The sequence below is a fragment of the Falco cherrug genome, chromosome 8, assembly GCF_023634085.1.
Source record: "Falco cherrug isolate bFalChe1 chromosome 8, bFalChe1.pri, whole genome shotgun sequence".
In the NCBI taxonomy this organism is placed as follows: Eukaryota; Metazoa; Chordata; class Aves; order Falconiformes; family Falconidae; genus Falco; species Falco cherrug.
In genome coordinates this window covers 8,824,481-8,848,935 of record NC_073704.1, presented here as the reverse complement: position 1 = coordinate 8,848,935, position 24,455 = coordinate 8,824,481, and the positions used below count along the sequence as shown (strand labels likewise).

The following is a 24,455-nucleotide window of genomic DNA, read 5'->3' as shown; positions in this document are numbered from 1 at the left end:
GCCCATCAGCTCACAGTCCAGGAAAATAAATGGAATAACTTTTTTCCTGAACATGAGGAGCTGGGGTTTTTTTATATACATATATGTGTGTGTATATATATTTATGTTTATATATATATTTGTGTAGGTGTAACTAATGTATACTCCTTCTACACGTCCTCAATTTCCACCTGTCACTGAAGCAGTAAGCTAGGGTGCTGCCAAGGGCACAGTTCACCGCATGTGGCTAAAATAACTCCTACAGAAATCTGAAGGGGAACTTGTCTCCATCCTGCACCCCGATGGACCCCCTGCAATGGCAAAAGGAAATTGTCCCATAAGTCCCCAAAGTGTCACCTTCCCTTGTGGCCTGTCAGTGGGTGGAGGCTCATAAGCAAATAGTTCTTGTACAGGAATTGGCTTCTCTAACTCCCCTTCAGCTTTTGCTGCTTTTTTTTTTTTTTCTTTTTTTTTTTAAATTATTTTTGTCTTAGGTAGGTAAACCACCTTCCAGAAAGCCTCTTCAGCTCTTCCTGGCTGCAGGGATCATGTTCTCCAGAGCCCTGAGTGCTCCCCATCAAATAGTGCTGATTGTTTCTTCATTGTTCAACTGCCCCTGAAAAAAAGCCCCAAATAACAAATGGCAAAGAAAATAAAATGCTGCAGCATCCCAGAAGAGGAACAGGAGTTGGGACCAGGTAGGCCAGGTTGAGTGAGGCAGATGGCTGAGCATCCCACTGCCTGGCACCTGCAATTTGGAATTTTTGGGAAGTGTGAGGGCCAGGGGGAATGGTGGCTGGGTCTCCCCAGGGGAGCCCATCCTCAGCTAGCAAGGCTGAAGGGGGTCTGGAGCTGCTGGGGATGGCAGAGACCAGTGGCAAGGTTGGGGTGCTATATCCCACCTCCCCACCCCCAAATCCCAGATGTTGCCCAGTCTCCCACCAAGGGAGCTGACCCCACTCCTGGCCCCTGCTGAAGGGACAGACCCCTGACCTGCCCACCCACACCCAGGGAAACTCCCTAGAGACCCCACTGTCTCAGAGAGGAGACCCCACTCCATCATCCCTCACCGCCCCCTCCCCACCCCATCCATGGGACCTCCAGTGCTGCCCCAAAGGGTGCCTGTGGGGTGGGGCGCAGGTCTCAAATATCGCAGAAGCTCCTTTGGGGCAGCAAGGGGGTGTCCAGATGGCCTCTTGATCCACTCAGACCAGAGCCCAGCCTTCACGGGGGCGAGCGCTGAGGATTTGCACCAGAGAATGGGCAGCTGGTTTATTTATGTGTTTATTTACGTAGGAAAAGCACCTTATTCCTGTTGCCTGTTAGCCCCAGGGCACCGTCAAGGCCACCACCAGTGCCACCAGCTGTCACCTATTGCTCCCCATCTCCTAGGCAAACCCCACCCCCTGCAAGGGTCCTGGGGACCAGGGGGGAAGATGCCTTTCCTGCTGTGGAAACAAAAAAGGACAAAAAGAGGAAGCGGGTAGTTTTGATACCCAGGGTTGTACCCAGACCCACCAGCCTCGCAGTTACACCTGCCAGCACCTCATGATGCCATGATGGCACTGTAGGGCTGGCAGGACTTCAACCCCTCCACCCCAGACCTGGTTTTGGGTGGGGTTTTTTTCTTTAAAAAAAATTTCCTCTTTTGGCACACAATGCTGGGGGATGCTGAGAAGGAAGCAGCTGGGAAAGGCCGAGCAGAGCTGCAGCAGTGCCCATGCCCAGGGTGAGCCATGCTCCCCAGTACCCCAAGAGGGCTCCTTGCCACCGGGGTAGCTCATGGTGGCCTCGCCGGCCACTGGCATCCCATATTGCCAAACAACTGCGTCTTAAATGATGTATTTATTTGGAAACCACTGGGCAAACGCCACATGTGTGGTGCGGAGGGTACCAGTGAGGGAGGAGTGGTGGTGTTGCTGCCTCTGCCTCCGGGGCTTGGTACCCCCACCGACTGTTCCTCTGCCAGAATCCTCCCAGAAAACAGGCACGTGCTGGGGTGTGTATGGTCCCCCAGTCCCCCCCCTGCGCTGGCAGCCGGGTGTCCCTACACGATACCCTCACTGCGTTTGCTCCTCCACACCACCAGTGCCGTCATCAGCAGGGTGACGAGGACGGGCAGCAGGATGAAGGGGCATAGGACGCTGTTGGGGGGGTCATGCAGCGCCCGGCCGGAGGGAGAGCAGTTCCTGAAGTACTGTTTGTGGACGGCCACGAAGAACTCATCCACCAGGCGGTTGGGCCAGTAGCAGTCGAGCCTCTCTGCAATCAGCGCTGTGCAGTTCGTCAGCTCCCCGTAGGTACTGCAACACAGACAAGGGCACCGGGGTAGCACCAGGGACCAGCGTCCAGCCACGAGCACGCCACCTCCCCCCACCCATATAACAGAAAATATTACATACTTCCTATGATGGGTGTATATATTTGTTATTTGAGATTGTATTTGAGCCCGTTTGAATTTTTTAAGCATTTTCTTTTTTGAGATTGTAGGTAGATAGGTGTAAAAATATATGTGGGGTTTTTAATTCCCATCAGGTTTTGCCACTTTGATCATACTTTTTAGTGCTCACCCACAGCTAAAAGCACAAGGAGTTTTCATTTATTTCATTTACAGAAGTAAATGAAAACAGAAATAATATTTATAGAAATAACTAGAAGCAAGTCTTTTTTGATTTGGTTTGTGTTAATTTTTGCAGCATTTCGTGGCCGAACTGGTGTATTAGAAAATACCAGTCGGACCCACATAACCCTCTGGCGCTTTTAGGCAAAGACCTTCAGGAAACCCATCCAGAGCCATGGAGCAGCTCACCTGGCTGCCGGCTTTCGAGGCACAATCCTTTAGCTTGCGCAGGTTCAGCCAGAAGGGGACAGAAGTAAGTACACTGAATCTACTTAAAATTCTCCTTTTAATTGCCTAAAAATGGAGGATTGCATATGACCCAACAGCATGCTTTTGAAGCTCGTCTCTCTGCACTATCCCACTTTGCAGATCTGCAGGACCACAATTCATCCTACCTTGCAATGGCCAGCAAGTCTGTTTTTTGAGGGGGTTTGGGTCTTTTTCTTTTTTTTCCCCCCAAATATTTGGAAAACAAGGAGCAGCCCTGAGCAAGAGGCACTGCAGGGAGAGGACTGCCCCTGTGCTGGTCGAACCATCCATCCTCTGGAAGGACAGGTATTACCATGGGTTTCAAATCTTACCTGCTTTAAAATTGGCTATGCATAAAAAAATAGTATATATATATTATTCTTTTCCCCTGTCCTAATTACATCTCTTAGAGAAGCAGAGCAACCCAAAACCCAGCTAGCCAATTAAAAACCTGCCTGGGGGAAGAAATATTTTATAAGCAGCTTCCTAGCTACTCGATGCAGCCTCTCTGCATCTCATCAGCTGGCTTTTCGGGCAGGCGGCATTTGCCTTGCTGTGCCTACAGGCACACTGCAGCGGGCAGTGCCGGAGGGAGCCCCAGCGGTACCCGATGATTTAATTAAGAGAGTGCCTGGAGCTACTAAAAGCAGCTTCTGCTCAGCATGCCAATGTGCAAAATTACCATTTCCAGTTTATCAGCACCCTTAGGAGATCTCGGGAGTTGAAGCATCTTCAGGAACCAGAGGGAAAGAGTTAAGAGCAGCGAATAAAAGTTATTTTTAAAACTGAAGGGCCATAAAGCAGCTGGCTTAGCCCTTCCCTGGCTCAGACAGCACTTCGGTGTTGATAAATAGCTGCCTCTGTCACTATACATGAAGACATGCAAGTGGCCAAAGCAAAGTGGTGTCAGCAAATGAAAGGATAGATTGTAATGACACTTTGCACTTAGGCAGCATCCATATGTCAGTGCTCAGATGGCTCTGTGTGCACCGGCCGTGGGGAGCACAGATCTGAGGAGAGGAGCTGGGCAGCTACAGTGTAGTGGGGCAAGGGGGTGGCCATGGGGCTATAACTGTCTTGTCCAGGCATGGAAGGAGGTCCTTCCATGCTGATGGGCCATCTGCAGCTTAAGATACCCTAAAGCTCTCGTCCCTTTTATTCTCACATTCCCCATCTTCATTCAAGCCACCCTGGCTTTGGATGGGATCGCATCCTCAGCAGGAGGCCACCTGCACACACCCTTGCAGCCCAGTGGGGAGCGAGCAGGAGAGGCCTGGAGGGAAAAGACATTTTAAGCAACAGCTGGAAATGTAGAAGTGACAGCGAGGGCTGCTGAGCTTTTGGCCAAGGGAAAGCAAGTCTGGATGCTCTTCAAGAGATGTTTTTTTTCTGCCCTTTGCTTACACAAAGCACCATTTGACAATGATAGTTTTATGACCAGCCAACTAAAAGCAAAGCCAAACTCTCAACAGTAGCCAAGTGCTTTAATGTTTTCCACTTTATCTCATAGACCCTTGGCCATCCATAGACCCAAGCTGCCAACCACCAGCTGAGTCCATCCCTGCCAGCTGTGTGGGTCCTGAGCTGCCCTGTCTCGCGGTGTTCGGAGACCAGTCCTGCAAAACGCTGCCCATCTATCCTCACATGCAGAACACCAAGACATGGTATGGAGGACCTTCTCATAACAGGTACACCACCAGCTACTGTAGAGGGGTACCAGAGGGATCCATTTGCTGGGATATGGATAAAACAGACCAGTCAGACCCAGGCTGCCTTGTCAGAAGGGAGTCAAGATCCCTCTGGAGAGCAGCAATGTTGATGCCTAGGGCCCTGCCACAGCCATGGCAAATATTCATCCCATTGTGTTTCCAAAGTGACATCTAATTCTTTCTCTCTCTCCCCACATGCAGAGCTGCATTATTATACTCACACCACTCCAGCATGGTCCCATCAAGGAATTCAGGCTGTGCTAATGATGCTGCCCAGCGTGGCTGCTCTGCCTTCCCCTTGGCCCCCCACAGCCCAGTTGCCACCCTGGGAGAGTGAGGTGCCCCCCGTCACACTCAGCCAGGCACAGCTGAGCTGAGCTCCAGGAGCTGCAAGGATGATCACGCTATTTCTGGAGTCCAGAAAGAGGTGTAATCCTCAGCTGCAGAGTGAAAACTCTCTTTGAGAGAAGACAGGCAAGAGAGGAGTTCGTTAAGATGATATTTGGAATTAGAGGATGCAACAAAAGCCTTTCCATCAGGCACCTTTGCCCCCATGGCACCTCCCTCTTGTTCTGCCCCTCCTCTCCCTTGGTTTTGCCTTAAATGGCAGCGTCTTAATTTAAAATCCTCCTTTAAAATGCCTTAAAAGTCTAGCTTTAATTACTAAAAAAATATTAAAACATTGTGATTATTGAGCTGATGTTAGGATAGCACTGGGAACAGGACAGGTTTTCCCAAGCCACCCCACAACCACAGGCTGTGGGGCAGGGAGATGGGCAGCCTGCACTGGAAAGTACAGCTTTGCTTAGTTCTAAATATTTACTCAATGCGAACTGCAATTAAAACTGTTTTCCTCATCACCATGGAAATAGTTTGAGTTTAAAGGATGCTGCAGGAGGCCAAGCAGTGGGGACCACATGGAGACGAACACCCACAGGCAGAACTGGGATGGGCCTGGGCTGCTGGTGGGAAGCAATCAAGGACTGATTTATGGTTTGGTGGGATCCGAATGCTTACACTGCTGTAAATCCTAAGCAATGCCTCTGGTTTTTTATCACTGCAACCAAGACTGGAATTTGATCTCCCATTTATTCCTCACCAGTGCCTGAGTGCAGACAGTGTTAACACTGCAGATACTAGTTGGGGTTCACAGGATCACAAGCTCTCCCTTTTGCCATGATTATTGAGATTTTTCCTATCTTCCCCAAATGCCTTGCTTTACATGGGGGGAAAAAAAACCCCCAGCAAATCCAAAAAACAACACAAGATTTTCCTTTTGCCTTGTAAATTAAAAGAAAAAAAAACGATTTCTTCCTCTGCAAGGCGAGCTTGGAGACATGCTAAAGGGCGTATCCAGAAGGAACCTGGCAACCCAAAGATAAATAAATAGATAATGAGATAATGGATAAATAACCTGAAGACACGCTGTAAGCATACTGACAACTGTGCGAGCAGCCCTCAGCCAGGGGGCAGGAGCAAGGCAGAGTACCAGGCGTGCTGGGAGCTGGCAGCAGCATCCCTCATTACTGGACCCGGCTGCAGCTGTCAGACCGGCATGCTCACACTGGGGAGCTCCTTCCCTGCAGGATGCACGCAGTGAGGGGAAAGCATTCCCTGGAGATTTTTAGGCCTGCCTTGGGGCAGATATATTTGGGATGAAGGCGCCTGGCTGGGCTGGAGTGACACCCACAGCTGCAGCACTCCCCAGTGCAGCGAGCATTCCCCCATCCCGCTCACTGCTGCCCAATGCACCAATGCTGAGTGAAAACTGTCGTGCAAAGCCCTTCCCTGGCCACAGCCTGCCAGCAAGCCAAAACTGTGCAGGAAAAATATCTACAAGTCTCCAGCTCCTGCTGATGCATTTGTGGGTGAGTGGCTGGCAGCCTAACCCCTCCAGCAGCCCCAGCTCTGCCAGCAGTGCTCCATGTCCCCAAAAGAGCTGCCCCCAGGGGGACTACAGCTGATCCCCCAGCTCAATCACCCCACCGATGAATCTGGACCTGGAATCAAAATAGCCAAGTTGATCTTTGGGATCATTAGTCATGCACAGCTGAGCTCCTGGTCAAAGCAGCTCTGCTGCCACCGTAAAGCAGAGGAGCCCACGATGCCGCTCCAGCTAAATGATCATCTGGCTTTTAAATAACAGGGCACCTGCAAGCCCTGGAAAACAAAACACAAGGGTGCTTGGTCTGAATTGTTCTCAGGCCAGGGATCCTTGGGACAATGCCACAGAGGGGCCGGAGAGATCAACTCCAGAGGGTAGGTGAGCAGCCACAGACAGCTGGACCCAGCAGGCACCGGTGGGCACAGCTCCAGCAGGAGCATCCAGGGCCACACTGGATTGCTTGTCCTTTGGGGAGGAAAAGAGAGAAGGAAACCAGATGACCCAAGGGAAGACACCTCTCAGTCCTTCTCCCTTCCCAGGAAACAGTGTTTCTGGCCAACTTCTGGAACTAATTATTTTAATAAAAGCACCTGCCATCCAATTCCCAAAGCATGTAACAGCTCACACAAGTTCGCCGGTACATGATAAAGACTTGTACATCAAAACCCATCACTTTCCCCAGATAAGCATGGTGCAGAAAGCCAGCAGAGCCTAACCACAGTTGGATAAACGTTCTCAAGAGAGTTGGTGCTTGTCTATGTGGTCCAAGCCCAACTTCACCAAACGCTCCCGCTCCAGAGAAACCCCTCCGCTACATCTGAACACAGCAGTACCAGTGATGCAAGAGCTCGGTTAATACCTCTGAGGCTAAGATGGAAGGATAATCTACAACCTATCACTAGAACAAATAAAGCAATTACAAATTCTGCTGAGGCAGCTCATTTATCCAGATGTTCCCATCATGTCATTCTCAGTTGAGCAGTAAACGATGGGCATTTCCCTGTTAAATGCTACATACAAGAAATCACAGCTCCAAACCCAATGCAGCTGATGGTACGGGTCCTGTCAGAGGCAAACCCTTCAAATGCTTTCTCCTCATTTCAAACAGGCTTCAAGCATCAACATTCCTTGGTTTGGGGGAAGATATGGAGAGGAAACAGGCTGTAGGCAGGTGTTTTTTCCCATTTCTTCATCTCAAGCCTGGTAGAAGCCAAGTCCTTCCCCTTAAAGCTGGAGGGGCAACCAGCCAGCTCATGGCACACCCAGGGATCAGGGGTGTTGAGTGAGATGGCCACCTGAAATGCATATCTTTGCAGAAGAGCTTATTTACAGCAGTAGCTGAGCTATTTCTACCTGATTTTCCCAGTGTCCTGAGGGCACAGGAGGATCAGAGGAATGTCATCTCTTAAATAACCCCAGTGGACCCACGCAATCAAATTAAACACTGCAAGTTTATCAACATTTCCTCCAAGTGCCTCAAGGATAACAAGTTTAGTAGAAGCTATTTAGAAGAGAAACAGGATGTCGGAGATAAAGAACAAACTCTAATACACCTCTGCTTCCTGTGCAAATGGCTTTGGCAAAGGTCTGGAGGAAGAGATGGATTGCATCTCATCAAGCTTGCAGTTAGCACTGAACCAGGACCAAAAGTAAAGTCCTGCTCCTGGGACACACTCAGCCCCTGCACGAGGACAGCCTGGGTTGGGGACAGCTCTGGTGGGATGGCCCCAGGGGTGACAGCTCACCCCCAGTCCAGCCAGAAGACCCAGGGAGGTAGCTATCCCCTTCTCCTGCCACTCACCACATCTGGATGCTGCCTCCAAAGGTGTCGACGGAGGGGGACAAGTCCTGGAGAGCCCCCCAAGGCATCCAGGGGCTGGAGAACTTCAGCAGCCCTGGACATTTTTGAGGACCAGTTGACCTTTCTCAGAACCAGAAAACCTCCCACAGTCTTTCCACTCTTTTCTTCACCTCCGTTTTGAAAGGTGAAGGAAAACTCAAGCTGTCCTTTTCAAAAGCTGTCTATATATGTGTGTATGTTTACATACTCACATATATATAGTTTTTAACATGGTACAGAGGGGCATGAAGCAGGAATTCAACCAAAATTTACAAAAAACTCCAATTTTTGTGCAAAACACTAACAACATCTGCTCACCATTTCCAACTGACCTCAATCCCCACTTGTGTCACCAAAGCTCATTTTTGTCCACCACTTCATTTTCTTAGAGAAAGGCCATGGCACAACAGCACTATATGATGTGGAAAGCCAGCTCATAGTGGAGAACAGGTTTTTATTTTCTCTTTTCAGGCCCTCACACCGATGCACAGACACCCCTGACCAGTTTTTGCAACTTTAATCAAAACCATCTCACCAGGACAGTGGGTTACACCATGGCTGTACTGGAAAATTCAGCTCTGCTGATAATAAATGGGAAAGAGCTAATCCGAAGAAATGGATTTGCAATGGTTTGCAATAAAAAATAAAAAAAACCCCAAAACACAATGAAAGAAATGCCAAATAAAAGCCAAAAAGTGTCCCACAAAACAGCATGTTACCCATATGCAACATCCCTTTCCTTCCTGCTGCATTAAATAGGGTTCCCTTATCGCCCTCATTATCCCCCCAAGGATGCTGCTGAGTGCTCCAGCAGGAAAGCAGACCACATCTCTGCTTCTCCTAAGTCATAAATCACCACTGATTCCCTAACACTGATTACAAACAGGAGGCTTAACAGAAAAGTGCCATGCCGTACCATGCCAGCCTCTACCTATAGTCACTAAGAAAAATCAATACGCAACTTTCGGAAGCAGCAGGCAAGCCAGCAGGTCCCGTGGGACAGCCTAGGATTTAATCATAGAGAGGGTCTGAGGGCATCTCAGTGGGTTATGGAGTTTTGAAGCCGAGTCAGGGCACTTTGGACAGTCCAGAGAACCCGAGTGCTGAGAAAAAAGGAAAATCTCATGGAAAGTATGTCCAAGCAGTGAGTCACCAGAAGAGGCCATAGAGCTGTGACAGGGATCCCGATCTACTGCCTTATTAACACATCGATGCCAACATGTAGCAGACAACAATGGTTTTCTCCTATTGAAGCTCCATCACTGGGGCATGCACACATAACTGTACTGAGCAAGACCACCATCCTGATTTCCAAACACTGCTTAGGTTGGTCTCCTTGAAAGCCCATTTAATCACAGAATGGCTGAGGTTGGAGAGGACCTCTGGAGAGCCACCTCATCTTGTCCAAACGCCCCTGCTCAAGCAGGGCTACCTAAAGCTGGTTGCTCATGACTGTGACCAGATTGCTTTTTAGTATCTCCAGGGATGGAGACTCCGCAACATCCCTGGGTGATCTATGCCAGTGCTTGGTCACCCTCACACTGAAAAAGTGTTTTCCTGATGTTCACAGGGACCCTCCTGTGCTTGAGTTTGTGCCCACTGCCACTGGTCCAGCCCCTGGGAACCACTGAGAAGAGCCTGGCTTTACCCTCTTTGCACCCTCCTTGCAGATATTAATAAGATCCCCCTGAGCTTTCTCTTCTCCAGGCTGAACAGCCCCAGCTCTCAGCCTTTCCTCATAGGAGAGATGCTCCAGTCCCCTCATCATCTTCGTGGTCCTTCATTGGACTCTCTCCAGTATGTCCATGTCTCTCTCACACTGGAGAGCCCAGGACTGGATCCAGCACTCCAGGGGTGGCCTCACCAGTGCTGAGTAGAGGGGAAGGATCACCTCCCTCAGCCTGCTGGAAACTCCTTTTCATGCAGCCCCGGATGCTGTTCACCTTCTTTGCTGCAAGGGCACATTTCTGGCTCATGTTCAACCTGGTGTCCAACAGGACACCCAGGGCATTTTCTACCAAGCTGCTTTCCAGCTGGACGGCCCCCAGCATGTCCCAGTGCCTGCAGTTGTTCCCACCCGGGTGCAGGACTTTGCACTTCCCCTTGTTGAACTGCATGAGGTTCCCATCAGCCCATTTCTCCAGCCTGTTGAGGTCCCCATGGATGGCAGCAGGACCCTCTGGTGTGTTACTTGCTCCTCCCAGTCTGGTGTCATCTGCAAACTTGCTGGGGGTATGCTCTGCCCCATTACCCAGATCATTAATGAAGAAGTTAAGCAAGACCGAACCCAGCATTGACCCCTGGGGTATACCACTAGTTGCTGGCCTCCAACTAGTCCTTTCCCAACAACACCACCCTCTGGGCCTGGCTGTTCAGCCAGTTTTCAACCCACCTCACTGTCTGCTCATCCAGTCCACACTTGAGCGGCTTGTCTGTGAAATTCTTATGGGAGACAGTGTCAAAAGCCTCACTGACTCCCCTGCTCTCCCCCTGCAAGCCCACCTTGCAGCCCCTCCATGAGCAACAAGGATGGAGAAGCCCCTTCAGCTGGACCCAGAAGCGATGGAGCCAGGGCAGCATCAGCATTAAAGCAGAGTGAAATGGCACATTTGTTTCCCCCTGCCCAAGAAATAAACCCCACCGCTGATGTCCCCACATCCCAGAATTAAAGACGGGTGCAGGCAGTCCCAGGATGCCAGGGAGGGAAGGGCAAGCACAAGGATCTCACTTACCCCACGGTCTCATCCCAGTCACACCAGAGCCGCTGCCCGATGCCCTCCATGCTGAGCTGGAACTGCTTCAGGCAGTAGTGCCGGATCATCCAGCCATAGTCTGCCTCCTGGCACGCTGTCACCGCGATGAAGTGATGGGCTGGAAGACAGGCGAGGGGCAAGTAGGGTTAGGCTTTGCTGCGGTGGGGCATGGTGCAACGACAGCCCCTTGCCCTGCACCGTGCAGTCCCCCTCAGTCTTCACACAGACAGCATCTGCCAAAGCAAAGCTGGACATAAAAGCAACCCCACTCTCAATCCGCTTCTTCAAACCCTCCTTCTCAGGGTTTTATTTCCCTCTGCACATCCCTCTAACCCTGCAACATCCTCCTCCATTACCCTCCCAACTGCTTGATGCTAGATAATTCAATTATTCAAAATGTGCCAGGCAAGTCATAAATAAGTAAGGATGCAGATATATTCTCTGCTGATCCCTTGACACACGTCTCTGGACTTTAAATTCCCAGTTTTTCAGTTTACAGAAAGAGTACGGGTGTGGGGGAAGTTGGGGAATAACCCCATGGCTCCCAGCCAGATTCTGCTGCTGCTGAGCAAAGGACCCCTTAAAAATCATCTGCACAATGACACACTTGGAAACAAGTATCAGTCTCCATTGCAGTTCAGGGCCAAGCGTGGTGAAATTCATCTCTGGCTTCATGGCACTGATATAATTCACCTCTGGGTACGCAACCCTGATACATGGTGCCTTCTGGTTTGGGAGCAGAGGAGGAAGGGATGCTGCTTACTTCCCTGCGAGTCTGTGCACAATTAGTGAGAAAGGGAAAAGGCCAGTAATGCTATGAAGGGAAAAGGGAACAGGCTCAAAGGAAAAAAAAAACCTTCAGAGGAATGATTTACTGAGCCTGGCTATAAATAATCTCTTTCCCTCGGTCCCAGAGTGCCAGCTAGTGCCTTTGCAGCTCCTGGAGTACACTGCAGGCAGGCATCGAATACCAGCTATATTTTCTGGTACGTGTGAATAACTGTGCGAAAGAGTGGGGCTTTATTTTTATTTTTATCTTCTTTTTTAACAGAATTTAGCTACTTATCTGGTGGTCTGCATATGAAAGCCATGGGACATCGCCAGCAGCTCCTGCCCAGGGGATGCCCTCCTTGAGCAGTTCCTCTGCAGACCTCAAATGCTACACCTTAGGTACCTGCATCCTATGGCAATGGGTGGGAACTCAGGACCCGTGGGGGGATCTGGGTGGCGAGAGACCCCCAGACCCTTGGGTGAGGTTTCTGGAAGGGTGCAGGGCTCCCACACTGCCTCCCACTGTGGCAGCTGCTGCAGACCAGCTTGAGATAAGATATGAGTTACCAAGCCAAGAGAAGGGAGTTAAGGACCATTAAATCCTCACTGTTGTGATAATAAAACCCAGTTTATCACAATCTAAAGCTCTCCCTAAATGGTACCACCCAGGAGTTCACCCAACAGCACCTGCACAACACAACCTCAGCCAGAGACAAGCCCTGCTCTAAAATGAAAAAGTTTGGGATGCTGAAGCAAAGCACTGAGAGGGAAGCAGGAGGAGGCGGAGGGAAGGTGCAATAATTTTACATGAGAGCTGGACTGCAAATCTCAGTCTGGGCAGACTCGGGGATGACTGGTGGCTGGGAGGCTTTTCCCTGCTTCCCATCCTTTCAAATCTGGATGAATCCAGTGAACTGACACAACTAAGTGAGCACCAGCATCCAAGGGAGGTTCTGGCCACCCCGAGGGGCCACCCCTCAGTGAAGCTCGTGCACCAGACTGCAAAGAACAAGCACCCTGCAAACACTACACCCATCACGCAGCCGGATAACCAACTTGCAGAGAAAACGCCGCCAGCAAACACATCAAGTACAGAGCAGGACAGAGCTGTGTGAAGGGGAGAAAGGAGAGCAGGGGAGGTGAACAGATTAAAAAGCAGCCAGACAAGTGGCTGAGGGAATTGAGGAGCAAAGGAGGAAATGGAGCCAGGCAGAAATGAGCGAGACACGCAAAGTGTGGTGAAAAATTCGGGAAGACAAAGCCACTTTAAGAAATGCAACAGCAATACAGCACAAGAAGAAAGAGAAGCAGAAGTTAACTGAGCATGGCCAGGCTGCCCTTAACTTGGTTTTGCCCTCCCCCCACCCCCAGTTAGCACAGATAACCCTAAAGACAAGTCATCACTTGTACCACAACATCCTTACAGATGCCCAGACGCTTCCTGACAACCATGCAGCTGCTTCTGCAGAACGGACCTAGAGGAAAACACCTTAACAGGCAGCTCCATCTTTGGTGGAGAAAGGAGAAACAATAAATAAATCATGGGGTTGAAGCAACTTAGAACTGCAAACTGGCTGCAACGCTTGCCTGAGTAGCTGCAAGTCATGTATATCTGGTAGTCAGCATGAAAATGAACCCTCCTATTAAAAGAAAAATTAAAGAACCAACCGAAACCAAATGAAACCAAAACTCTGGGGAGCTTCAGGCACTTGCCAATCAAAGCAGCTCAGAAGACACTGCTGGACTGGAGCTGGCCGTGGGCTGAGTACAGGTGTGGGCAGCTGGGAGAGAGCCAGCTCATGGGCTTCATCATCCCTGAGCACATGACTCATGCATTTGGACTTTGTTCCTACCTCTTGTCTCAGCTCTGAAGGTCCTTCACAGGAATGTTACCACCTTTCTTTCCCACCCAGCAGCTCTGCACGACGTTCTCCAGGAGTTCTGTCTTCCCTGTGAGGACTTGCCTTCAGCAGCAGTGAACACTGCAGGTGCCAACAGCCAAGGCTTGGCTTGGTAACCCCAAGTTGCGGCGCACAGATTGTGCTCCTGGAGGACATCTCTCCCACCACATCTCCCATACCTACACTGGGGTCTTGTCTGAAAATCCTTTTCCCCAGGCGACTGGGGAAACCGACCCATCAGCCAGTGATCAAGATACTTTACAAGGTCATTTGACTTTTAGCATCATGAAGGACTCTTTTGTTTTATACATCAGAGGCAAAGAGCATCCAAGAGGAGCAAGGCTCAGTAGAGCCTGTTGTGTAAATGTTGTGAGGATGGAGCAGGGCATAGCGAGGCCAAAAAGCTCTTTTGTTTTCAGCTGACCGGCGAGAACTGGATTTAGCTTTAAATGCACATTTTAAGCTCAAAGCAAGGAGAAGCTCTGGACGTGTTTCCAAATGGTGCCCGTGTAAACCCACAGATACTTCCCTGCTTCTTCCCAGATTTCCCCCAAAGCCACATTCATCAACATGACAGGCTCAGGGTTTGTAACAACAGGAGAAAAAAAGCAGGGAGGGATTTTTTTTTTATCTCCTGGCTCTCATTTCAGAAGGTTTTCCTCCCCACCTCAGCCTGGCTGACGGAGGCGGCATAAGTCAGCTGCAGTGAGCTGTAAATAACTGAGCTCCAGAGCGGTCACGTCTCTGTGCTTAGCAGCATCCATTTGTGAAGGCTATACAGAGCTGCTGAATAAATCACCTCCAAAACCTGACTATACCAAGGCTGACCTGCTTCCAAGAGCTCTCTTCTTGCATGCCCCCGGCACTCCCATTCCCTTGGGAAAAATGGCATTGGGAGCTGCAGGAATGCAGTGGTCTTCTGGGAACATTGCACTGGAGCCATGCGGTACTTCCGAAGCCCCACTTGGTCTTTAGGTGCCACCTAGACATGGAGCAGCGGTTATGTCTGTCCTCCCATGCCTCCCCAGCCTGTGCATCCGTATAGCTGATGCCACTGCAAGCCATCCATAATTCATCCTTGCAGTGTGTGTGCATGCTGCCTCCTGCATGCAAAGACACCTTCTGCTAGAAGGAGGAACCATCCGATGGGGTGTTTATCTCAGCACGAGGACCTCCGTGACTGCTGATGAACACCCTTCCCTGCTGAGAGGAGCACTGATTGCCTCTTAAAACATGTAACTTGAAGGATCCTTAATTTGCCTCCTCACAGGGAGCATCCGGAGAGCGGCGGTGAGGAAATGATAGGAAGGAAGGCTTCTTCAGGCATCCCACATCCTCTTGATTGCCCTGGGATTGGTGTCCTGGAGCGTCTCAGCAAACGTCTACTAGGGTTCAACTTACTGTGGGTTAGCTGCAAAAACCCCAAATTGTCATGTCTTTCAGCAGAAAAAATGTGTTGGCCCTGAACTGTTGCAAAAACTATAGGAAAATAACTGGACTTTCTTCTGTTGCATTTCTTACAGCTGGAGTCTGGGCCAAAAGCTCCGGGCTCACAGCTCCAGAGAACAACCTGGTGGACATCACCTCCTCTTCCTCCTCCTCTTGCCACCGCTGCAGAGCCTGCACACTTGCCACAGTGACAGTTCACCACCAGAAAGCTGTGAGCTTTCTCTGCAAGAAAAGTTTCGCATTTCACATCACTGTCCCCTCTGCATAATTTTTTGGTCTCTGGCCATTTTCTCCTCAGTTTTCTGGGACTTCTTGGGCTTGTCTTGCAGCCAGCCCCATGGGGGAGGCGGAGGCAGGGAGGACCGCAAAGCCTGAGAACAGGTGAGTACTTCAAGCTGGCCTGGTACAGAAGGTCAAAGCCGTGCCCACGCTGATGGATGCCGTTCCCAGGCATCATGACAGAGCCTTTTTTTCAGGCCTTATTGCCCCAGCCCTCCACCATTCAACCTCTGTGCGCTGCCCATGACATACGTCTGTTGGGAATAAATACATGGAGAGTTCAGGGCAGCAAGTCCCAAGTCAGTCTCATTTCTGGGGAGATCCCATTAAGATGGACTAACATGCCGTGTCCTTCTGGGCCTGCTGGGTTTCTCCAGATGCAGCCAGAACAGCCCCAAGCCATCAGCTACGTGGCTCCAGCAGATGAAGGCTTCTCACCCAGTGCCTGGACTGCACCCTCTGTTTGCACTCTCATCCAAGAAAGAAGCCCTTGATGGAGGCTCTTACATGGGATGGGAACTGAAGGCACCCAAATCTGTGAACCTTTCACAGCGGAGGGGCTGCCAGAGCCGTGCAGCACGGCTGTAGCTCACTGCTGTTCAGCAAACAGGGGAGCCCGACTCCCCCAAGCCCTCGGCAACCCTTGATGGTGCTGGGTGAAGGATGAAACTATTTGACTACGCATGCAAAGTATTCACCAGACCATCCTGGCGATGGCTGGACCAGCAGGGTTTTTTTTTGGTGGAAACCATTCAGGGCTTCATAGAAAAAGAGCAGAAAATAGCCAGTTATTCATCTAAAAGCTCAGAGGTCACATTAAACCCCAAAAGACTGCAGATAATCACAAAGTGACGCTCACAGCAGGGCTGGCAATGAACAAGCCACACACAGCTAAACCCGAGCACCAGCAAAGCTCTGGGCTCGGAGAGCTTCATCCCAGTATCTTCTCCCAAATGCTGTGACCCCTTGTGTGAAATGATTAGCTCTCTCAACAAGCCCAAGATGAAAACAGTCTGTTTTCTTCTCCCTTTTGGTGTGGTGGTTTGCTCTGTTTTATTGAGAACAAGCCTCATGGTTTGGACCTGGTTGCAAAATAAAACCCAACAAGAGCTGGAAATCTGGAGCTCATTTATCGAGCGTGCTTTGAGCCCTGCCTTTGCATTGTCCCCATCCAGCGGGATGAATCCTGCCCCAGCAGGTACAGACCTGTGAGATTAGACCAGACAAAGCCCAACCAGGCAGATGTGCTGCATGCTGCAAACCAGGTACTCGCCACCCGTGAACGATGCTGGGAAGTCGACAGTCACTTGTAGCTAACCCCAAACCTGATTTTGTCCCATTCTCTCATGGCCAATCCCCTGGCCACCTCCGACACACAGCCATCCCAGCCCGGCCACTCGCCCTGGTGACAAATAACTCCAGTGGGAACCACGGCCCTGCAAGCCCACTGGAGGTACTGAATGGCTCAGGGAGAGCAAGTTTTGAGCAGCGAGATTTTGCAGGCACAGCCCTGGGAAGCCTTGAAAGCTGCTCTGTACATGGGGAGCGCATCTTCATTAGCTTTGGGCTGCCTCATTTTGCTTTTCAACCCTTCCCTTCATGTTGGGACACACATTTACAAACTAAGCCGGTCCTCACCAAGTGCATTTCTCAGCACATTTGCTTTCACTCAGTAGAACCACTGCTGATTAGTAACTCAAGATAATTGAGATCCAGTTTTCATCCTAAGCCTGGTGAGCATCTGGTACCTCCCCCAAAAGGGCTCAGGCACCCTTGGGAGCATCTCTGGGTCATGTCAGAGCGAGTCACCTCACAGCAACCCGGTGCTCTATCCTGATTGAAGCACAAAGCCAAGGGTAGGATCAGACCCAGCCCAAAACCTCTCACCCGGAACACCTGTGGGAGGGCGGGGAGAGAACACGGGGGCAGAAGATGAGTGTGAAAAACATCCTGGTTTGCAGCCAAAAAATTGAAAACTTGGGGGGAAGGTTTGCTTTGTTGACTTAAAGCCAACAAACGAGTCCTGCTGGAGACAGCAGATGGTTTTGTCGTGGACAGAGCAAGTGCTTCAGGACTGAAAAATAAACCCACCACTCCCCGCAGTGCTCACACATAAATGGCTGGGCTGGGCTCACCATCCAAGGAGCACCTTCCGCACCAGGCTCTGAAGACCCGTATGGAGTACAGCTCCAGACAGTGCTTAAAAACCAAACCGCTGTGTAACAGGAAGCTCAGATCTTGCACAAGAAACCTCACGCCAAGAAACATGTGAGAGAGGGGAAGTCACCCATGCCAGCCGGGGAGAAGCAGGAGGAAAGGCAGAACTGCCCCTTCCAGCATCTGTGGCCCCGTAACCACCGGGAACGGTCCAGCACTGTCTGCTTAAAAATATACGCCTCCCACTGGGCCCGCTTCAGGCAGCTGCCAGCTCAGCAAAGACTTCAAAGCTTCCAAACACTCCGTTGGTTCACCACAAAAAACCAACGCTGGCACTTCGCAAACACGTGACCCCCTTCGGCTGGAGCTGGGGAACAGGCAAATGCAGATGTTGGTGTAGGACAGGGTGGCTGGCTCAATACTATTTATGTCTCTATGAGAAAGGAGGCAGCCATCTGCCAACACCTCTGCTTGCTGACAGCCTGGGATGGACCCCTGCAGTCAAATGAAACCTCCGAGCCCTGGCAGGGCTATTTCTATCCTGGTTTTGCATGGGAATGTGTTTTTAAAGTCTCTCCTCTCTGCCCAGCTGCGTCAGGCTGGGGGCACCAGCAACCACCCCGAGCTGCTGGGATCCAGCAGTGGCTCCTGGGGCTGTCAGGGCTGTGCCACAGCTTGGGAATGGCCAGATGGGTGGAGGTGATCTTTGGGGAGACAGAGACCCGTCCCCTTCTCAAGCAGCCTGCCCAAGCTCCACCACCAGCACAGGATAATCCCATCCCATCCCTATCGCCTCCTGTGAAGGCTGAGCCTAACTTCTCCCCAGACAGCTTCTCTGGTCCCCTCTTCCCTTCCCAGCTTGTCAGTATTTCATCTCCAGCATCTTTCCCTCTCGCTACCAGCCCCCTGCAGAGGAACATCTGTGGAGGCTTTCAGTATTTCCTTCCTGGTGTTTTCCAAGCCCTGGTTAGAGAAGCATTGTGTTACAGCTCAGGACACTTCTTCCTCCCAAGCCCAGCACACATGGTGGGAGGAGAGTGCGGGGCACAGTGCTCTCCCTGGGCATAGCTCCCTGCCCATGGCACTCTCCTGCCCTAAGTGCCAGCTTTTAACTCAAGGCACCTCCCTTGCCTCAACTGCAGGCAAGAACTAGCATCTTGGCCTTTTCTGTAAAGCAGCTGGAGATGCAGAAAAGCCATTATTGTTATTTAACAGACAGAAAAGAAACCCACAGCCACCTACCCACCAGGCCTGCAGCTGCCAGAACTACCCTGCGACCACCTCTGACAAAATAAATTTGGCCAAGGAAAATGGGTGATATGTAGCACTTAAAGCATCTCAAAAACGATCTATTAATGTACGATTGGATAAGCTGCTACAAGCTCTCACCACAGCAACGCACCAGGCTCCCCACATCCAGTTTGGAGACCTCAAAAATATGTGGTGGTTGTTCAAAGCTCTCGCAGAGATGCTCCTATTTCCCAGTCACCATAGGGATGCAGGTGCTTGGCAGGCAAAGGGCAAGCCCATGGGGAGAGCTTGTCCCCCACGCTGACAACCCACTGGCAGGCAGCTGTTGTCAGGCTCAAGGACAGTCAGGACAAGGAGGGACTCACTGGTCACCCAAAGCAGTCACCCACCATCTTGTTTCATGTGAGAAGGGCATTTCTCATCCTGGCAGCATTAATTCAGAGAGCTGCTCTGTCCCAAACATGCTCCCCGATGCTTCTGGAGCATCCTCAGGTCCCAAAGCCAGGCACCCTCTGCCTCCCCTGCCTGCTGCACGCTCATTCACTTGGCTTGTTATGACATTGTGCCTTAATCCACAGGATTTCCCACCCCAACCTGTAACCATTCAGGATATAAATTAAGAAGGAATTCAAGGGATTCAGGGCTTTTCACGTGCTGAAAGGGAGTGGGGATTTTTCAGCATGCCCCCAGGTCAACTGCGCAGGGAGGATTTTGGAGGCAGAGCAGATGCTGGGAGGTGGGGGGAACATTTGCCCATCTCTCAGCACCCGTGAAGGCTGATCCCAGAATGTCTGGAACATGCTGCCACCACTCCTTTTGAAGAACAGAAGGAGCATCATCCCCCCTCCCTGCCTCCCCTCCACCCCGCGGGGCTGCAGATGGAGCAGCAGAAGGAAACTACCCAGCTCTTACTTGAACAGAGTGGTCTGTAAGCACAGCATGGATGTGGTTACAAAGCATGGCCGGAGCTCCCCAGCGAGGTCTGCAGGTGGAGGGCTTGCCCCGTATTTTTTACCTCGACACGTTCCTTTACGTTCGACAGCTTCACTGCCATGAAGCCGCAAAAGCTTTCAAAGGACTTGAGGACTCGGGAAGCTTGAATGGGAGGTAAGTCGCTCAGGCTGGGGGGAGAAAAAAAGCCTCACAGCAGGGAAAAACCGTGAAATGAAAAGAAAGAGAGCTGGGAAACCTCCGTTATAGGAAATCAGGTACTCCCCTGAAAAACATGCATGTGGTTGTGGCTTTGCTCACGCCGCTTTGGGGAGTGAGCTGCAGGCACTGCAGGCCCAGGGCCGAGCAGGCCCCCCCGCAGGCTCCCCAGGTCTCTGCGTTGCATCTCCCTCCGTCCTGGCTTGCTCACGAAACAGCCTCCCCCAACCTCGAATAAATAATTCCCAGCCGATTCCATTAAACCCCAGCAAAATCAGACCTCTATGCCAAATACACACTGCGGCAAGAGGTGCCATGGCATAAGTGCCATGGCAGGGCATAAGCAGCAGCAAGGGGCAGTGTAAAACCCTGCTGGCCCGGGAGACAGCAGATACCCGAGTGCAGAATCAGTAGAGAAAATGAGTCCCTGCTCGGCCAGGCTGGGGACAGTCCCCTCTTGGGGACCTGGCCACACGGGAAGCTCAGGCGGCAGATGCCCTCTAAAGAAGCCAAAGGCTTCCACATCATCAGGAACAAAGTGCAACATGTGGAGGGTCTGAAGAGCATGCTGCAGTCCTGCCAGTGCCATCCCACCGCCGCTTCCAGGGAAGCATCCCCAGAAGTCCCATTTCTGGGGGTATGTGGCCCGGATGAGCGCAGGGGCAGAACCAGTGTGTCTTGCACAAGCCAGGCAGGAGTGTGATGATGCTCCAGAAACACTTCTAGGGATAAACATCACCAGACATGAAGATTTACTTACGGTAAAAGGCAGTAACAGGAGAAGGTCAAACGGAAACAAGCGGATCGCAAATAAGCATCGGCTCGAGCTCAGCTGCACACCAGCAGCCGGACACGGCTCTGGGCACGGGCACCAGCCCAGTGACCGCAGCAGCCCCGTCCCAGCACGCTGCGTTTCCCAGTCCCCTCGCCAAACCTGCAAACAGGGCACGCAGCACCAAAGCGCTGCCACTGGCTCCATCCCCACCTATTTTTCGGCAGCCTGATGACCTTTCAATAAACACACCATCTACGACTCACTCTGAAGCAGTACAGGCACCACAGTTTTACCAAAGCACATTGCACTCGAGCACTCCAATTGCTTTCCCTTGGCCGTGGCAAGAGGTGAGCAGAGCAGCCCCTGTCCCCGCTTGCTGGAGCCAGCACCCAGACCCTGCCACCCCCCGCAGGGGACCCTGCCACCCCCTGCAGCTCCACGGCCCCACAGGGAGCGGGGCTGTGTTACGCTCTGCTGTGCCCATCAGCTCCATAGCTAGGTCCCTAATTATGGCCGCTTTGTGAGCAGCAGGCTAACGAAGCTGGCTGGTACACAGGGGAGTCCTTTGCCTTCAATGTCACTGCCCAGCGTGACACCTCCTCACAAGTCCTGGCTCTCGCTGCCTGCCAAAGGGGCCACATAATAACGGAGATTTCCCTGCCCGTCCCCCCGGGGACCTACACCAGCCCTGCCTGCTGCACCAGCTTCAGGCCAAGGGACCCAGCCTGAAGCATCTTTTGGAGATGCCCGCCCTTCTCCCCAGGCACTGGGGGGTGCTGCTGCCAGAGACGGGGCCCCCTGCGCCCGGGGTGGCAGCTCTGTAGGGAGGAAATAATTTGGAAGACTGAGATGAAAACCACCAGGGCCTTCAGCCTGTTCACGTGGGATTTCACCTGCCAGCCTCTGCCGATAACCCTCCTGCCCAGCATCTGCACGGCACAGCTCCTGCCTTGCCATCCCCCCACCCATGGGTGACCTGTGCCACCCTGCCCCTGCTCCCTGCAGCTCACAGCCTGGCCTGAGTGGGAACCCCGACCACCAGTTAACAAAAATATCATCAAATCCACTGGTTGAAATTGTCCTGCCTCATCAGCTTAATATGGTACTTCTTTAAAAATATAATAAAAAAAAAAAAAAAAAAAAAGAAAAAAGCCCCCAAATAAGCACTGCTTTCAGGCAGCTGGCTCCTACCTCAACTTCAACCAATAATTCACTGACAGTTATTTTTACACAGTTTATTTTGTGCTGTCTTGTAATGCTTGGGATAACTATAAAATGACAGCAAAAACTCAAACACCCCCAGCCCAGCAAAAACCTAAATGACTACAAATCATCAAAGTATCAGCTCGATGGATAAATCCCTTCCTTCGCAGGCACAACAGGATGCCAAAATTAAAAGCTCAGAAATCCTTTTGGGTATCACGATTATGTTCAGCTGTATACAAAATATCTCATTACATCTCATTAGCACTGGCTGGGAAAAAAAACCCAACCCTATCTATTTATTTTGTTTTGCGTAATAAAACGAAGGCGAGTAACTGTTCCAGGAGCAGGGTCCCACTGGTGGAAGTCCCCCTTTTCTACATCGAGTTAATAAATCAGATTAAAGGCATTTAGGTTCTGCATGGAAAGGACAAGTCCAGTTCTAAACAGGAAAGTGATTAGTTTTCCGAGGATTTGAGGATTTTAAGACACATGGAAATACTTTGGGATACTGTAAGGCTTCCAAAGTACTAAATCACTACACAATACAGCAACTCTCAAACCTTATCAGGTGATTGCCTCAAGAAGCCCACAGAAAACAGGTTCCTCAGCCCCTCAGCCATGCTCAGATGCTCGGGTAGCAGAGATACTGCTGCACTATGTCATACCTTTTCCAAGTTCAGTATTTTCTGGAGTACCTACAACGCAACAGCCAACCCCTCCCCACCGAAGGCTAATTTAACATCATTCTGATACAGGTTTCCACAAATTGGCTCCCGGAAGATGCAGAATATTTGACCGAAATTATAATGCAAAATAAATGCCGGTACTTTGCAACCCACAGCCCAGTGCAGGACAGTCCTGCTTAGTTGGTTCACAAGGGGTTTGCTTTTTGCCACCTAGTATTGCTGTTAAATAATATTAGCTACTAAATACACTGTTCAAAAAGCCAGGACCCTGGTCCAGTTTCTCTCCTCGCCTCAGTTTCCCAAACATATTAGCATGTGTTACAGCAAGTCCTTGTTACCCACTAGCAGCTGCCAAGCACACTTCCAGGAACAGGACTTACCTTACACGTCCCTAGGCTTGATTCTGCACAGGGCAGAATGACAAATACTTTTCTTTCCCCCAAAAAATTCATTTAGTAAGTAAAATAAAATCAAAACCAGCTGAGAAGGGAGGAGGGAGAAAGGAAATCAAAACCCAGACATGCTGAAAACCAACTGCTGGCTGACTGCAAATCAGGAGAGGGAAAAATCTGCCATGAGCAGTTAGTTATAAAGATAATTACATCCTTAGTGAATAGCAGGGTCTTTTTAAAAATAATTTGCCTTGATTAAATTAATGAAGCAAAAACACAGGTTTTAGACATGCACTGGAGATGCGGGGCAGTACAGCCCTGACTTCACTGGCCTCACCCATCCCTAGTTTAAATCAGTCTGGCTATTACCACCACCAAATACCCACTCGCTGACCTAAAAGAGCTGAACCAGGGATCCCCGTTTAATTCTGCACACCAGTATTTTACAAACAGCCCGCACAGCTGGCAGCGGCTGCCAGGGGCTGAAGGGATGCTGCTCCCCAGAACCAGCTGCATCTCTCCTGCCTACCAGGGGAGGACAGTGGTTTCCAGCATCGTCATCCCAACACCTTAACCCAGCATTAGACCCGTGATTCCGAGTTATTTTTAAAACACCAACAAAGCACGGGATGCCAAAAGAGGCCACATGTCAGCTCGGTCCCAAAGCTGGTCTCGCTGCAGAAAGTCAGGGAGAAACGAGTGGCCACCATGCTCAAGATCTCAAGAATGTGCTAAAGGCAAATGCGCTCTTCTCCCACCCCCGAGACTATTTTTTTCCTTCAGCTATTTCAGTTGACTGAGACTATAATTAGAACAGGGAAACTAACACCAAGGTTAAAAGTGCCAGGCATCAGCCTGGAGACAACACGCTTCGATCCTGCTGGTTCAGGTTTCAAACGCGGATTATTCTGGTCTGGTGCATGGGACTACGGACCATTTTACTCAACTACCTACAAGATAAAAAAATCAGCTCCCAGGCAAATGTTATTTACCCAAACAGACTGCCTATAAAAAAAGCACATAATAAACATAAAAACTAATTAGGGGGAAAACCAAAACAAACAGCTGCACACTCTTGTTGGTGTTCCTCACAGGCTGCAAAGAACAGTGGTAGCTTGACGAAATACTTTCGATATACAGTTTCCAGATTAAAATCTGTTGCTGAGCCACGTGAGCAACCCGGGAATAATATATTTTCTTTTTTAAGAGAGTTTTATCCATGTGGTTTTCTTTCCTTCCAGCTGAATAACACACAGAGATAGCACTTCTTTGCAACTCACCCACACAGAGTGCTGCTGTTTTCCCAACAAACGTTACCTAAATGATACGGGGAAGCCCAGAGGGATTGTATCCCGCCCTTGGCTGAAATCCGGTGCTGCCGGAGGGTTTCAGCCAGGCTGCTGC

At 50.6% G+C, this 24,455-nt stretch overlaps 1 protein-coding gene across 1 annotated transcript in view; it reads right to left on the bottom strand.

Moving 5' to 3' along the window:
• Positions 1-1,247: 1,247 nt before the first annotated feature.
• Positions 1,248-24,455, bottom strand: part of LOC102053746 (RNA-binding protein 44) — a 44,260-nt gene continuing 21,052 nt past the window's right edge. Inside the window, exons 15-16 of the mRNA XM_055718339.1 lie at positions 11,015-11,153; positions 1,248-2,282 (exon numbers count right to left, since the gene is read on the bottom strand). Of these exons, the coding sequence (XP_055574314.1) occupies positions 2,027-2,282; positions 11,015-11,153 (395 nt within the window). The 3' untranslated portion in view covers positions 1,248-2,026. The remainder of the gene's footprint in view (positions 2,283-11,014; positions 11,154-24,455) is intronic.